The sequence below is a fragment of the Phascolarctos cinereus genome, unplaced genomic scaffold, assembly GCF_003287225.1.
Source record: "Phascolarctos cinereus isolate Bilbo 61053 unplaced genomic scaffold, phaCin_HiC Scaffold_726;HRSCAF=1367, whole genome shotgun sequence".
Taxonomy (NCBI): domain Eukaryota; kingdom Metazoa; phylum Chordata; class Mammalia; order Diprotodontia; family Phascolarctidae; genus Phascolarctos; species Phascolarctos cinereus.
Window position 1 is genome coordinate 285555541 of NW_027556098.1, and position 14380 is coordinate 285569920.

At 38.2% G+C, this 14380-nt stretch overlaps 1 protein-coding gene across 3 annotated transcripts in view; it reads right to left on the minus strand.

The window, feature by feature from the left end:
• Nucleotides 1-14380, minus strand: part of MTMR2 (myotubularin related protein 2) — a 106102-nt gene that overhangs the window by 14471 nt on the left and 77251 nt on the right. For 2 of the 3 annotated variants that reach the window (XM_021000657.2, XM_078147157.1), the window contains exons 8-10: nt 12489-12638; nt 11468-11656; nt 1763-1948 (exon numbers count right to left, since the gene is read on the minus strand). In XM_021000657.2, the coding sequence (XP_020856316.1) occupies nt 1763-1948; nt 11468-11656; nt 12489-12638 (525 nt within the window). The remainder of the gene's footprint in view (nt 1-1762; nt 1949-11467; nt 11657-12488; nt 12639-14380) is intronic. The other variant, XM_078147158.1, reaches the window with a different exon arrangement.

Here is a 14380-nt window from a genome sequence, read left to right on the forward strand (position 1 = left end):
AGACCAGTGAGGGAGGCTGATGGAATGGCATTTCTCTCCCATCCATGAAGGCTGGCCTCTGAAATAGGAAGGAGGACAGGCCAAGGGACCTGCATGAGATTGAATGGGCATCTTTCTGATCCTCTGCTAGGCAGAAAAAGGCCAGCCCAGGAGACAAACATGTGATGCCAGAATGGCATCTCTCTGATCTGAAGGAAAGAGACTTGGCCTAGAAAAGAAAACTTAGACCACAACAGCTTCTTCCTGGCAACTACAAAGCTTGCATGTGTTGGAGGGATTTGATTTTTACTCCTTGGCAACAGAAAGCAAAATAAGGAGCGATGGGGAAAAGTTGTAAAGTGATAGATTTATATGGGAAAATTTCCTATTTAGAGCCATACAAAAATGGAATAGACTACCTGAAGAGGTAGTAGATTCCCTCAGTCCAGAGGTCTTCAAAGAAATACTGGATGACCACTTGTCTGGTATGGGGTAAGAGAGGATTCTTGTTCTAGTAGTACTTGAGCTAAATGGCCTCTGTGATCCCTTCCATCTCTGAGATTTTGAGATTCTCATTCTTAGTATTAATAAATAGACTTGAGTTGAAGTAGTTTAGGTTGTGTGGATACAAGATTATCAGCCATTTGCACCTGGGCCAACTTAAAGGAGCTCAGTTAGTTAACATAATTACTTTGTGTTAACTCATACTTACAGGATGATAAGATCATAGCTTTACTGGAAGAGACTGCCGAAGCCATCATTCCAAACTTTTCATGAGGAGGAAACAGGCCCCTGATTTGCTGACTTGCCCCAGATCACACAGGCAGCTTCAGTGCCAATATTTCAACCTACATCCCCTCTGACTCTAGAACCAACACTCTACTGGAGCATGATGGACCCATGACCTGAGCTGCATATAAGCATTCAACACTCAAATTTCATTGCCTGAGTTTCATCTTCAATTCATTTACCAAACATTTTATTACTGTTTCTGACATCTTTATAACACTCTGTTAAATACTAAGAGAGCTCATGATATGTAAAATATAATGTCTGCCCTCAAGGAGCTTAAATTCTAGTTGATACCAAGACATACATAAAAGAGAGATGAATATAAGGCAGCATATAAGAAATACACAAACAATAAGAATTTTAGTATTTAAAGAAACAGTGATCAATATGAACTGGGAAAATAAAAGATAGTACTGTGGTGATGGGCACTTGAGCAAGGTCTTGAAAAAAAGGGTAGGATATGGAGAGACAGAGGAGTGAAAGTCATTCCAGGAGGGGACAGCAAAAACAGGTTAAAGGAATGAATCTACTTTACCTAAATATCAGAAACTAAAATTGATCTTTCAAAGAAAAACTGTCTTTGTCCTTTAGTATAAAAATAATAACAATAACAATAATAATAACATTTATTTAACACTATAAGGTTTGCAAAGCTTATTACATGGGTTACCTCATTTGATCCTCACAACATTATTGTGAACTAGGTGCTATTATCCCCATTTTACAGATAAGGAAACTGAGGCTGGGAAAGGTTAAGTAACTTGCCCAGGATAACACAGCTAGTGAGTATCTGAGGCTGGATTCCAACTTGGGTCTTCCTGACTCCAAGTACAGCACTCTATCCACTGTGCCACCTAACTGCCTATTTTAAGAATCACAATAAATTTGGGACCAATTGCATGAGAATAAGATAGATAAAAGGGTAAATATATCTGGTGCGGGTTTTTTTCTATAATATTACCAGCTCAGAGCTATAAAAACATAGACCTACCTTAATATGTTCTAGCCAATGAGTAGATTCCAAGTTAGATAGCCAATGAGTTTCCTCAATGTTTGGGTACACGATCTCTTTTAGTTTTCTTAATGATTCTCTCATAACATGAATATTGTGGATATCTAGAAAAACTAGTTCTGCATTCTGATAAGCATCCTCACTCTCATAACCACCACCCTTAGCCTAAAAAGAAAAGACATCACAGGAAATCATTAGTGAACATAGGCAACTTAACATTAGCATCAGTGAACAGCAATTAGTAGAGAGGACAAAATTGCTTATCACCAAGATGACCAGGTGAGAAAATGTGGGCAGTTCAGTCCTCTTCCTCCTCTGAAAGGTCTCCGAAATGTTTTAACACTGTTGACCTCATTCTTGAAACTCTCCTTTCTTATTCTAATTCTCCTCCTCTCTCTCCTTTTCTTGGTCTTCTTTAATGGCTCCTATTCCTCTTTCCAACCCTTAAATATAGTGATTCTCCAAGTTCTAGCTTTAGCACTCTTCTTTTCCCTCTATAACCCTGCCTCAGGTTTTATTTACTCCTATTACCTTCAATTATCCCTTCTATGCAAATGATCTTCAAATTTATATCTTCCAACTTCCAGCTGCTTCTCAATCTTCAGTCCTGCATTTCTAGTTACATGTTGGACATTTCCATCCAGGTATCACACTGGCAAACCCAACATACCCCAAACTTGCCATTTCTTCTTCTTCTGGACTTCTAAGTTTCTGTTAATAGTACCACTATTCTTCCAGGCTCCAAGCCTTTGTGATTCCTCCTTCTGCCTTATGAACAATCAGTTGCCCTGTTCTGTCAATTCTTCCTTTATAATGTTTTCTTCTTTTCCATTCCCACTGCTTCAGCTCTAGTTGATGCCCATATTACCTCATACCTGGATTAAAGCAACAGCCTGTCTAACTGGAGTGCCCAGCTCTAGTCTTTCCTTTCTCTAATCCAGCCTTGCACACTACCACCAAATTAATCTTCCTAAATCACCATTTTGTGTCATTCTCCTACTCAAAAATCTTTAGCGACTCCCCATTACTTACTGAATAAAAGCTAGACTACTCAGCCTGGAATTCAAGCTTTTCTATGATCTGGCCCCCACCTACCTCTCTATATTCAGCTCCAACTATTCCACTACATAAACCTTCTATTCCAGCCAAACTGGTATGCTCACTAGCCACAGGAAGGAGAGGAATAAAGTAGAAAAAAGATAGGGTAAAGCTTTATGGAATCTCATTCCACCTCATTCTAATATTACAAAAAGTTTTACGCCAATTAGTGCTTCCTCCATTTTTAATTTTTAAAAGTTCTTTTCAAATCAAGAGAAAGACAAAGGAAAAAAAAGACAAACTGCCAGAACAGCTCGAAAATAAATCTACTCAAGTTTGACTAACTAGAATAAATATAAAAGTAAAGATACAAAATATACATATATTTTTTAAAAACTTAACACTTTAAGTTAAGCTCTGCTTGACCAGAAATAACAGGTATGAAATAATGTTCCTTAAATCACTACCAGAATCATATCAAAAAAATATTATAGTGGGCTAGAACATTCTTATAAACCTAAACGACCAAAAGATTTACAATCAACCTTTCATGTCCAAGGAAAAGACAATTGAGAGTTCCCTACTAACAGCAATAGACCAAAACATGTTTTGTGCTCACCCTCTTTTAATACAAGGTAGCCACAATTAGGTGCATCTGAAGGGAAATGATCTAGTTCAAAACAAAAACATATATTATGCAAAAGATCACAGAAAACCAATTGAGATATGAAAGTGACCAAACATTCAAAAGGCATCACGGTCCTAGAAGCATTAGACTGCAAGCAATATTATATAACCTCTTTCATGCTTTACCTGGTCTAGTTTAGAGTGATTCAGGCTTCAGAGATGATATCTCCACTATCCTTGGAAAACCTATCCTGCAAATAGAAAACCTTAATTTCTTTAGTAATGTTAAGCCCAATTTTTTCCTTAGTTTTATCCCATTACATTTTGATTTGTCCCTCTCAAAACAGAATTCCTCCTCTCCTTTTCTACCTCCCACATACTTAACTTATTGGAATAGCTAATCTATCTTTCAAAGGGCCTGTTTCAATTCCCTTACCAACTGTTCAATCCTTATTCTTCATTACTCCCCAGATCAAACACCTCCTGATAAACATATCTGTTGTCATTTATATAAGACTTACCTGCTTCTGCCTGGACATTCAAATATGCCCTTTCTGTACTCAGAATGCCCCCCTTCACTCATTCACTCATATGTATATATACATGCAAAAGTGACTAACTCTTTCAATTCAGTTCCAGAGGCCTTCAATTCTGCTCTCCCTCTTCTTTCCTATTGCCCTTCTCAAAACCAATCTACACTATCCCTGTTTTGCTTTTCTCTGCTCTAGTCTCTGAAAAAGAAGTGAGGTCCTCCTTGCCAAGGCCCACCCTTTCACTTCTGTTTTCATTCCATTGTTTCCTGCCCCTCCTAGGAGTTTGCCCTTTGTCTGCCTGCTTGTTTGTTTCTAGATTCCTCCATCCTTTAAAAAACAACAACAAAAACTTCACTTGACCCTGTCATTCTCTAAAACCATTTCCTGGAATACTGCTCCTCCACCTGGGTGACACAATGGATAGACGGCTGGGCCTGGAGTCAATCCAACTTCAGGAAGTTACTGAATGACCATAGGTCAGTTAACTTGTCTGCCTCAATTCCATGTAAAACGAAGATGATAATAATACCACCTACCTCCCAGGATTTTTCTAAAGATTAAATGAGGTAAAATTCATAAGCACTGAGAACAGTTCTGACATATGGTAGGCCCCTAACCTTTTTCCTCTCTCCCTTCACCGATTCCACTTCCTACTTATATTTCACTCACTCTCTTATCAATCTTTTAAATGAAACATCCAAAAGACTTTGCTCAATCTTCATCTTTCTTGAACCCACTGCCTTCTCCTGAGTTCTCTCTCCTCTGTCAGTTTTCCTTTTTTTCTAATTTTTAAAAACATTTTTATTTGTTTTACTCAGCCAAGATTACCTTCTAACCCTTGCCTCTCCACCCCATCACACTACAGGAAAAACAGAATTTACTACAAACATTTATAGTCAATCAAAACAAATTTCCATACTGACCATATCAAAAAATAAATAAATTATCTCATTCTGTATTCTGAGTCCTTCACTTCATTATCAGGAGAGTGGGTAGCATGCTTCTTCATTAGGCCCCTGGAATCCTGGTTGGTCATTATGTCGATAAGAGTTCAGCAGAATAGTATCCTATCACATTTATACACCATAACTTGTTCAGCCATTCCCCAATTCGTGGGGACTCCCTCAGATTCCCATTCTTTGCCACCTCAAAAAGAGTCATAAATATTTTCATACATCTTTAGCATGTTTTGCTTAGGACTAATGCCTCCCTTAATCTAAATCATGTGTGATCCTGACTGTGGCTCCTCAGTACTTGAAATCTTTCTTCCTGGCTGTTTATAGTATTTTTTTCTTTGGCCTAGGAACTCAGGATTTTGGTATGATATTCCTGGGAGTTTTCATTTTAGGATTTCTTTAGGGAGGTGACCAGTAGTTTGTTTTTGTTTTTGTTTTTTTAATTTTCACTATGCCCTCTGGTTTTGAGAGATCTGGCTAATTTTCTTTTAAGATTTCTTTAATCTGGTCACAGTGTTTACAGAGTCCAATGATTCTTAAATTTTTTCTCCTTGATCTGTTTTTCAGGTCAGTTGTTTCTGCTATGAGATAACTTACATTTTTTTTCTATTTTTTTTTTTTTAGTCTTTTTGACTTTGTTTTAATATATCTTGTTACCTCATAGAGTCACTGGCTTCTATTTGGTTCACTCTAATTTTCAGAGTTTGTGGCTTGGGCAAGATTTGTAACTCTTATGCCAAACTGTTTATTTCCTTCCAATTAGTTCTTCCATTGCTCTCATTTCCAATTTTTTTCCCTAGCATTCTCATTCCATTTATTTTAAAAAACATTTTTTAAGCTCTTTTGAACTCCTGCTTCATCTGTTTTAGGCATTCTAATTGAGTTTGTGTCCAAGTTGTGTTTTTCTCTGAGGCATTGCTCATAGATGTTTTGAAGTCATTCTCTTTTGTGTGTCCTGACTCCAAAGACAGCTCTCTTTATACCAGGCCCATACAAACTGCTTCCCGAGGGCTACTTGTGGCACACCAAAGGATTTCAGGTGGCCCATGAAAAATGTAAAGGAAATGTAGAGGAAAATGTTGAGGAAATCCTCTGGTGGTCACAGGTTGTGCAGGCCTGTTTTATACCATGTCATGCTCTGCCTCACACTAGACTACTATAACAGGGAAATGCTATAGACCTAATTTTTCTCTATATCAGCAAGGCATCTGATAGAGTCTTACAATATGCTTCTAGACAAGATGAAGAGAAAGGAGATAGATGATGGAAATACAGACCTGGCTGAATACCCAGACAGATCCAAAGAATCTAAATCAAGGAGTACAGATTAACGTCAACCTGGAAAGTTTCTACGGGTGTGCCATATGGCCCTATCCTCAGTTCTGTTCTGTTAAATGTTTTTATTAACAAACTGAACCCTTTCTTTTAATCATATTTGTGGATGATATGAACCAAGGAAGGATAGCTCATGTACTAGAGGACAAACACAAGATCCAAAAAATTTCTAACAGGGATAAGAGACAGAATCTAAAATGACAGGTGGTAACAGGGATAAATATTAATTCTGCATTTAGATTTAAAAAAAAAACACAACACTACGTAGGTAACCTGATAAGGAAAGGTGCAGCTTCACAGAAGTTCATGTGAGAAACAAAAAGACAGGTCACTGATACCACCTTTTCTTCAACTTTTATTCATGTTAATATAGCAGAAGCAGCCTAGATGAAAGAGTCTACAGGATTCCATTCAGTTACCCACACCAATAAAAATAGTAGCTTCTGGACTGTAAAATTCCTTCAAGATAGAGAGCATGAAAGATTCTGACAGGTTCCTTTCACAATTTTCTCAATGACTTTGGCACCTGGCTGTCTTTTTTTCTATCTCATTTCCCTGTCCTAAAGATGTTTCAATATTCATGTTGATGACTCCTCAAAACCCCCTTCAGTTAGGACACAGTTCCTTAACTGTTGATTCTAATAACCTCTTTCTCCCTTAAGCCACACCTTATATCCAAAAGGTAGAAAGAAGGGGCACCTAGGTGGTGCAGTGGATAGAGCACCGGCCCTGGATTCAGGAGGACCTGAGTTCAAATCCAGCCTCAGACACATAACACTTACTAGCTGTGTGACCCTGGGCAAGTCACTTAATCCCACTGCCTAGCAAAAAAACAAAAACAAACAAAAAAAAAGGTAGAAAGAAGAATAAGAAGTAGAAGTAATGGCGAGGCAGATTTCAAAACACCAATTTCTGGTAATCTCCAAACTTCTTCTGTTATCTTACAGTAAACCTGTTCTTCAATCCCCTCTCAATCCTGTTCCTGACTTTCTGGATTTCAAAACCATGCCTCCTTTTCAGCTGGTTCATCCTAGAACTTCCCTCAGAGCTTGAGTCCTCCTTGTCCCAAAATATCCTATTACCCCTGTGGTCTGCTCCCCAAGAAGATCCCTCCACAAGGCTGGCCCTTCTCTCATTGGTGAGCTCCTCCTGAAGCCTTCATTTTGTGGAAGGACCTAAATTGGCCTTCCTTCATTCTCTTCCTGACTATTTCTGACTTGCTACACTTCAAATCCATGACCTCACAGTACGTATTTTCCTTCTCCTCAGCTTTTCAACTCTCTCTCATGTGTTTGTATGTTTGTCTTTCCCTCGCCCAGAATATAAACAGTTCCCTGTGAACAGAGATTATCTTATTTGCTTTGATTTGTATGCCCAGCGTCCTGCACACTGTCCACCACATGCTAAACATTTACATGCTTGTTTTCTTCTTTCCCCTTCAATATCATTAGAATCTCTGGTACTCTGATATCTTCCTAGGACATATCCTTCACTCTGGCTTACACGCTTCCATACAAAACCTAAACTCTGCAGTCCATCACTTACATGATTTGTTCATCAATGCCTAGTCACTACAATATACCTCTCTCTCCTAACTTTCTTGGCACTCTCCACCTAATAGGCTCTATCCTAAGCAATATTTACATGTGGTTTCTCTATTACTCCTCTCAAGCTGCCAAGCATTGTGGGGGAAATAATGAAAATTGTGATAACCTACTAAGCATGTATAACTGCAGCTGAGTAAAGCAAGCTTAAAATCTGTACAAGCAAAAGATGTGAAATGTGAGAGGAGAGACAAGAAAGAGGAGAGGACAGAGGTAATATAGATGTGACTGCTGAACTACTGACAGTGATATCCAAAGATCATGGAAAGCAAGAGAGGACCACAGGATGATGATGTTCACAATGGCCTAAGCAAAAAGTGAACACACATGGCTTCACACATGATTGAATATAGAAATAAGAACCTTCACGGAGACAAGCTCAACTTCCAGAGCGGCTGAGACTGTCTAGGTCAGTGCAACTGTAAAACAGAAAAGCTGGGAGAGGTAACATGAAGGTTGTTGAGCTACCTGTGAGAGTCAGACACTCTCATGAGAGAAGCTCATAGACAGTATCTGAGAGAGAGATTCAATCAAGTGTGGGTCTGCTTCTGGTAAAAGATGTAGGAATAAAAAAGCTTCCTTAACCCTAAAGGCCCCTGACGAGAAGGGTCCATGGAGTTTTAACCACCTGACCAGCATTTGAAAAGAATAAAGTTCCCTGGAGAGAGGGTCCAATTCTTTTGTCAAATGGAAATGTCAAAGAGAGTTAATAGACTATTCATAAGAAAGTGGTCTATCCTCCAGCTACAAGGAAGACTCCATGGTTATCTTCTGCACTTGCTCAGAGAGGAGACCTCCATTACCATTTCAGGGCTGCACCTGTTGTCTAGCGCTACTCTTTTCTCTGCTGCAGCATGACTGACAGAATGACAAGATCACTCTACTTTTTACCATGCTCCTCGTCACTGTCAACTTCAATACCCAGAAGACTAAGGAGCTGCCACACTTTCACCTACATTCTTCACAAAGGTGACAATGGGGTCATCTTGTGAACTGATGCTACTAGATTTAGGGAAGTCTCACTAGTTTGTGCCTGTGAAGCATTCGGACTTCATGAGGTGAGTAGCAGGAAGCTCTAACATGGCACCCCATAAAGTGTGAGGGAAAGAAAAAAGGGTTCATCTATTGAAGCCAAGAGCAATGGGAAATCTATCCAGGCAAGTGAATGAGGGATTCTGAAACAGAATTATGTTGTACTCTTTGTGAAGGCCTTTGCCCTCACAGGTGCTCACAGATCGTGCACTTGAAGTAGTTCCCCCTATTAAGTCTTTTATAGCCATCACAAATCATTTTAGAGTGCACCATATTCAAGGTAACTTCAAGGATACAGGAATGGTGATGATTCTGCTTGCATTTCCTCTTCTCTTTGATTTAAATATTCAAGAATTCTTTAATGTAACTTATTGCCATGCCTCGTTCCTCATTAAGAGAAAAGGCAATCTTTATCCTAGTATTACGTATTTAAAAGTTTCCAGGCCACAGCAAGAGGAAAACTTCAACAACATGTCAAAGCAGCTGCTTCCAGTGGCCTAGTCCATTTGGCAGATTCAGCTAAAAAATGCCTGAAGATTGACTGAGGGTTTAGTGAACTGCAAGCTCAATGTAAGTCAACAATGTGGTGGGGTATACAAAAAAACTAATACAATCCTGGGCTGCATCAAGAAAGGTATAGATTCTAGCAGTAGAGAACTGACAGCCACACTGTATTCTGCCCTCTTCAGACCTCAGCTACAGTACCATATTTAGATCTGGGCACTAGTTTTTAAGGACATTGATTAAACTAGAGGTCATTAACAGGAGGACAACCAGAATGGTGAAGGGCCTTGAGTCCATAACATTAAGATCAGCTGAAGAAACTAGGCACGTTAGCCTACAGAAAAGAAGATTCAGTTATCATCAAGTACGTGAAGGGTTGTCACACAGAGGGGGAATTCAATTTGTTGTGATGGTCCCAGAGAACAGAACCAGGAGCTATGAGTAGCAGTTGCAAAGAGACCAATTTAGGTTTCATAGAAGGAAAATTTTCTTAACAATTAGAGTTGTCAAAAAGTGGAAAAGCTTGCCTTGACAGGTGGTGGGTTTCCCTTCTTGGAGGTCTTCAGTATCAGTTATATAATAGCAGGGGATTTCTTTTGTGTATGGGTTCAACTAGATAGCTCCTGAGATCCTTTCCAGTTCTCAAATGCTGTCATTCATACAGCATCGCTTCTAGGCCCTTGGCCATTCTGGTTGCCCTCCTTGGTAGGAGCTCCAGTTTGTCAACATATTTCCTGACATGTAGGACTCAGAAGGAATGTAGAACTATTTTCCTAACATGCAGGAACCACAACACTTCATGTGTGTTCTGAACAGGACAAAGTACAGTGGCACTATTACCCACCTTATACTGGACACTATGTTTCTATTAACGCAGCCTAAGATTATGTTAGATGTTTTCCCTGCTGTTATCACACTTTTGACTCATATGGAGCATTTAGCAGCCCAGACCTCTTTCACATGAACTGCTGCTGCTTGGCCATGCCTTTTCCATTTTTTATGTGTAGAATCTGTTTTTTGAACCCCTGTATGGAACTTTGCATTCAACCTTCATGAGGTGAATACTATTATTATCCCCATTTTACAGCTGAGGAAAGTTAGGCAAACAGGGGTTAAGTGAATTGCCTAGGGTCACACACGTAAGAAGGTCTGAAGCAAGATTTGAAATCAAGTCCTCCTGACTACAAGCCCAGTGGTCTATCCACTGCACCAACTAGCTGCTAGTCTAATAACCCTTTCCAAAAAAATAAGGATAATCTGATATTCTTCATTATCCAATGCTGGCTCTTAATCATCTCCATTTTCCTTCTACAGGCTCACAAACCACCTCTTTAAAAACATATTCTAGAATTTTACCAGGCTCATTGGCTTATAGTTTGAAGAATTCACTCCCTTCCCTCTTTTGAAAACTGACACATTTGCCTGTCTTCAGCCCTGTACCAACTTCCCCATTTCCTATTAGCAGTTGAAAAGCCAAACAGAAAGTACCAAAGAACAGGATTAGATCTTACTTTGTCAGCCTCAAAGCTCAGCATCATGGACTCCAAGTAAAGTTCCATGGCATGTCAGTTGAAGGGGAAGCTCTATTTATCATTAACTCTTAGTTAAATGGAATATTTGGTAATTAATGCATAAATTCTATTCCTCTAATATTGTAAATTTTATCTGTTAGACAGAAAAAGCAAGGGAAAAAAAAGGAGGCTACAAGGAATCCTTTTCCTCAAGATGAAACATAAGCTTTTATAAGTAATTCATCTCTGATTTAGGCAGGACCCAAACATCTATCCCTAAGGAAAGGGCCTACACATAGTGATTCTTCTAGCACTAATATGGAAACTATAGTTTCATACATCCAGGTAATATGAAGTATGTGACCCTTCAAATATAAATGAAAACTCACTCAAATTTCAAATTTGGTCAGGAAGAAAGACTACATAGCATGAACACCTCTTACTCTGCCTCTTCTTAAATCCTTTAAAACTATATGTCTGAAACATCATCAACTCATGAAATAGTTATTATAGTTTATCTAATGACAGAAAAAGATAATCTCACCTTATTAGCAACAGCATTAACACTGGGTCGTGCATCAAAAATGAAGATTTTATGGGACTGGGCATTAGAATCCATGATAGCCTGAAGATATTTTTCATCCTCTTTGCTTCTCTTTCCACTCACTCCAACCATGGGCTGGCTACATCGTGTGATTGTTGCTTGGCTTTCAGGATGAATCCATGATAAAACCTTAGAGTATGAAGGAAAATAAGGGACAAGTCCTTTATATATTTCCCACTTTCTTGTAAAGTACCACACTCAGAGCCTCAATTTTCTGCCCAAAGCCAAACTCTGGCTGTGAAAACATGAATGCAGGTGTTTAACACAACTTTTCCTAGGCAAACTCTAATAGAAAGAAAACAACTTAACCTATTACTAATTGGTGAAAGCCATAGCTGTGCTGCAGTGTACAAAGTATTACTACCGGAAAAGATAAAATAAATACAAAACAGAAATGAGACAGCTCCAGTCTCAGATTTCCTTTTTCTTCATGCATATGAAGCTTCTGAAATGTAGGGACTTCAGACACTGTGAATACTGTACTCAATTTTTTTTAAAATTATTCCAGCTGATCTTTCTGGAAGGTGACATTTCATGATCCAGTCATTGAATACAAATATGTACAGCCACTTAACAGCTTTCATCAATAGATCTAGAGCTTAAGGTGAGAGTATTCATCACTGAGACTGAAGAATGAATTTAAAATAAAGAAATTGTGAATAATTCATTGGACTTTGTTTTTGAGGAAAAACGCTAGCAATTCTGTATAGGATTTAGCAAGAACTATACTATCCTCCCAGACTGTTTCTTTAATCTAAGTTTTTTCTCTGGTATTAGTTTTCCTAAATAACCTGTTCTTCAATTTTGCTAGTAAAAGTCCTACTGCTACAACTACGTTTATCCTCCATCTCTGTCTCTGTCTTGTTATTTGTATGAGATCTCAAATTCTACCATCCTCTAATCTTGGCATTATACATAATACAAAGGCATTTGCAAAACCACAGCAAAGCTTCAAACTTACTGGGATACGGCCCCTTGATCTGAAAGATGCCACTCTCTTCAGTTCCTCATCTGGAATATTTGCTGGCACAACCAAGAGGGAGGGATATGTATCACATAACTCATAACGTTCATTAATCTTTGTAATTCTCCAGCTTTCATTGGGAATTCCCTACATTTTAAATAAAACAATTGGTAAGTTATTACCTGACCAAAAGTTCCAAAGGAAACAAAAGAGAAGCAAACAGACCAATCCTGAGCCAGGGACTATTTATATTCAAGACAATCCTTCTTACCTTCATGGTACAGCCTCTCAGCTACTGAGATGATGGCATGCCTATACTAACTTGGCTTCTAGGTTTATGTAGTCTAATTTAGAAATCTATAACATCTTTTCTTTCATCTTAATAATAAATTATACATCCATTCATTCAACCAACTAAATAATGCCCAATCAATGCACATTATGTCCTAGGTGCTCCTGGGAAATAGAAAAAAAGAATGAATAATGTCTATTTCCATCTTCAGGGAGCTTACAAATTAGTAAATTGTTCTGATTTATTAACTGGCTATAAAATCTTATTTTCTGCATATAGTTCTTACTTCCCCAAAGAGATTGTTAGACAAAGCCTATGTCTTCAATCCTTTAGGTTAAAGATTGTGTTTAATAGTTTTTGTTTTTTCACTCACAGTGTCTAGGATATAGTAGGCACTTAACTGATTTCTTATTCCTCTATATCATAAGTAGTAATTAGCAAAAATGTTAGGAATCCAGGTAATTGCAGCTAACAGTAAGCATAGTTATGGAAAGATTAGAGGAGACTAAAAAATTTAAATCATCTCACTTTCAACAATGTGGTAAATTACTAAGTTTTCAAGCTTTTTTTACTAAGTGTTTTTACTACTAAATTACTAAGTTTTCAAAATTTTAAAATATATTTCATTCATTAATTCTTATAACTGTCAAATAAGATCATTCATATTCAACATCTCCTAACAAATGAGAGAAACCATAGACAAAAAACAAAGTCAGCAAAAGAATTCATAAAACTTCAAAATTCTCTAGCTAATTATATGAAACCTGCTGTCTCGTGATAATAACTAACATTTATATAGCACTTTATGCTTACAAAATGCTTCACTTTTTTCCTCAAAGACCTAAAATAAATCATATTGTTGACCAGTTAGAATTAACATTCTGCTTCACTAGCTGGTACCCCAATTGTGTAAAAGAGAAGACAGGTTATTAGAAAGTACTCTACTGTAAGTTAGTGTTTCCCAAATTGGTTACCAGGAGTCCCAAGAGGGCATTCAGGTATAAGGGTGAGGGTAGAATGAGTTAATTAATCACCACTTAGCCCCGGTATGCTTAGCAAGTGAGAACATGTGCATTGAACCAATCAGGGGCATTTCAAATAGGTATGACAGGCAGTCTTTGCAATTGGTTGAGGAGACTTGTCCATGCCTTCTAAGAATTGTATAAAACTGGTAAGCGAGTTTAGAATCTAAGATTCAAGAATCTGATAATGGAGAAAAGAGAACCGTTCTAGTCAAGCCTGAAAAGGAGTCACTTTTGGGGAATGAAAAAGCCTTTGAAAGAGAATTGGGGAATTTGAAACTTTTCATCAGCATCCTGGAATCATGTCCAGAATAGCAGTAGCTTCTAGCAGCGTTTGCATCAGAAGCTTAAGGACTCACTATATACACTGAGCAAATGGTGGGCTTCAGAATTCCATGAGGTGCCAAGAAAAAAAAAAACCCAAAACATACCATGCCAACAGGAACTTCACAAGTAGCTCACTAAGGCGGGGTAGGGCTTCCAGAAACAAGGTCTGTGAGTTACCCCCACCCCATTTTTTTGGTCACATATGCTCTCTGAGCTTAAGCACTATATTATTATTAGTGGAAGAATGT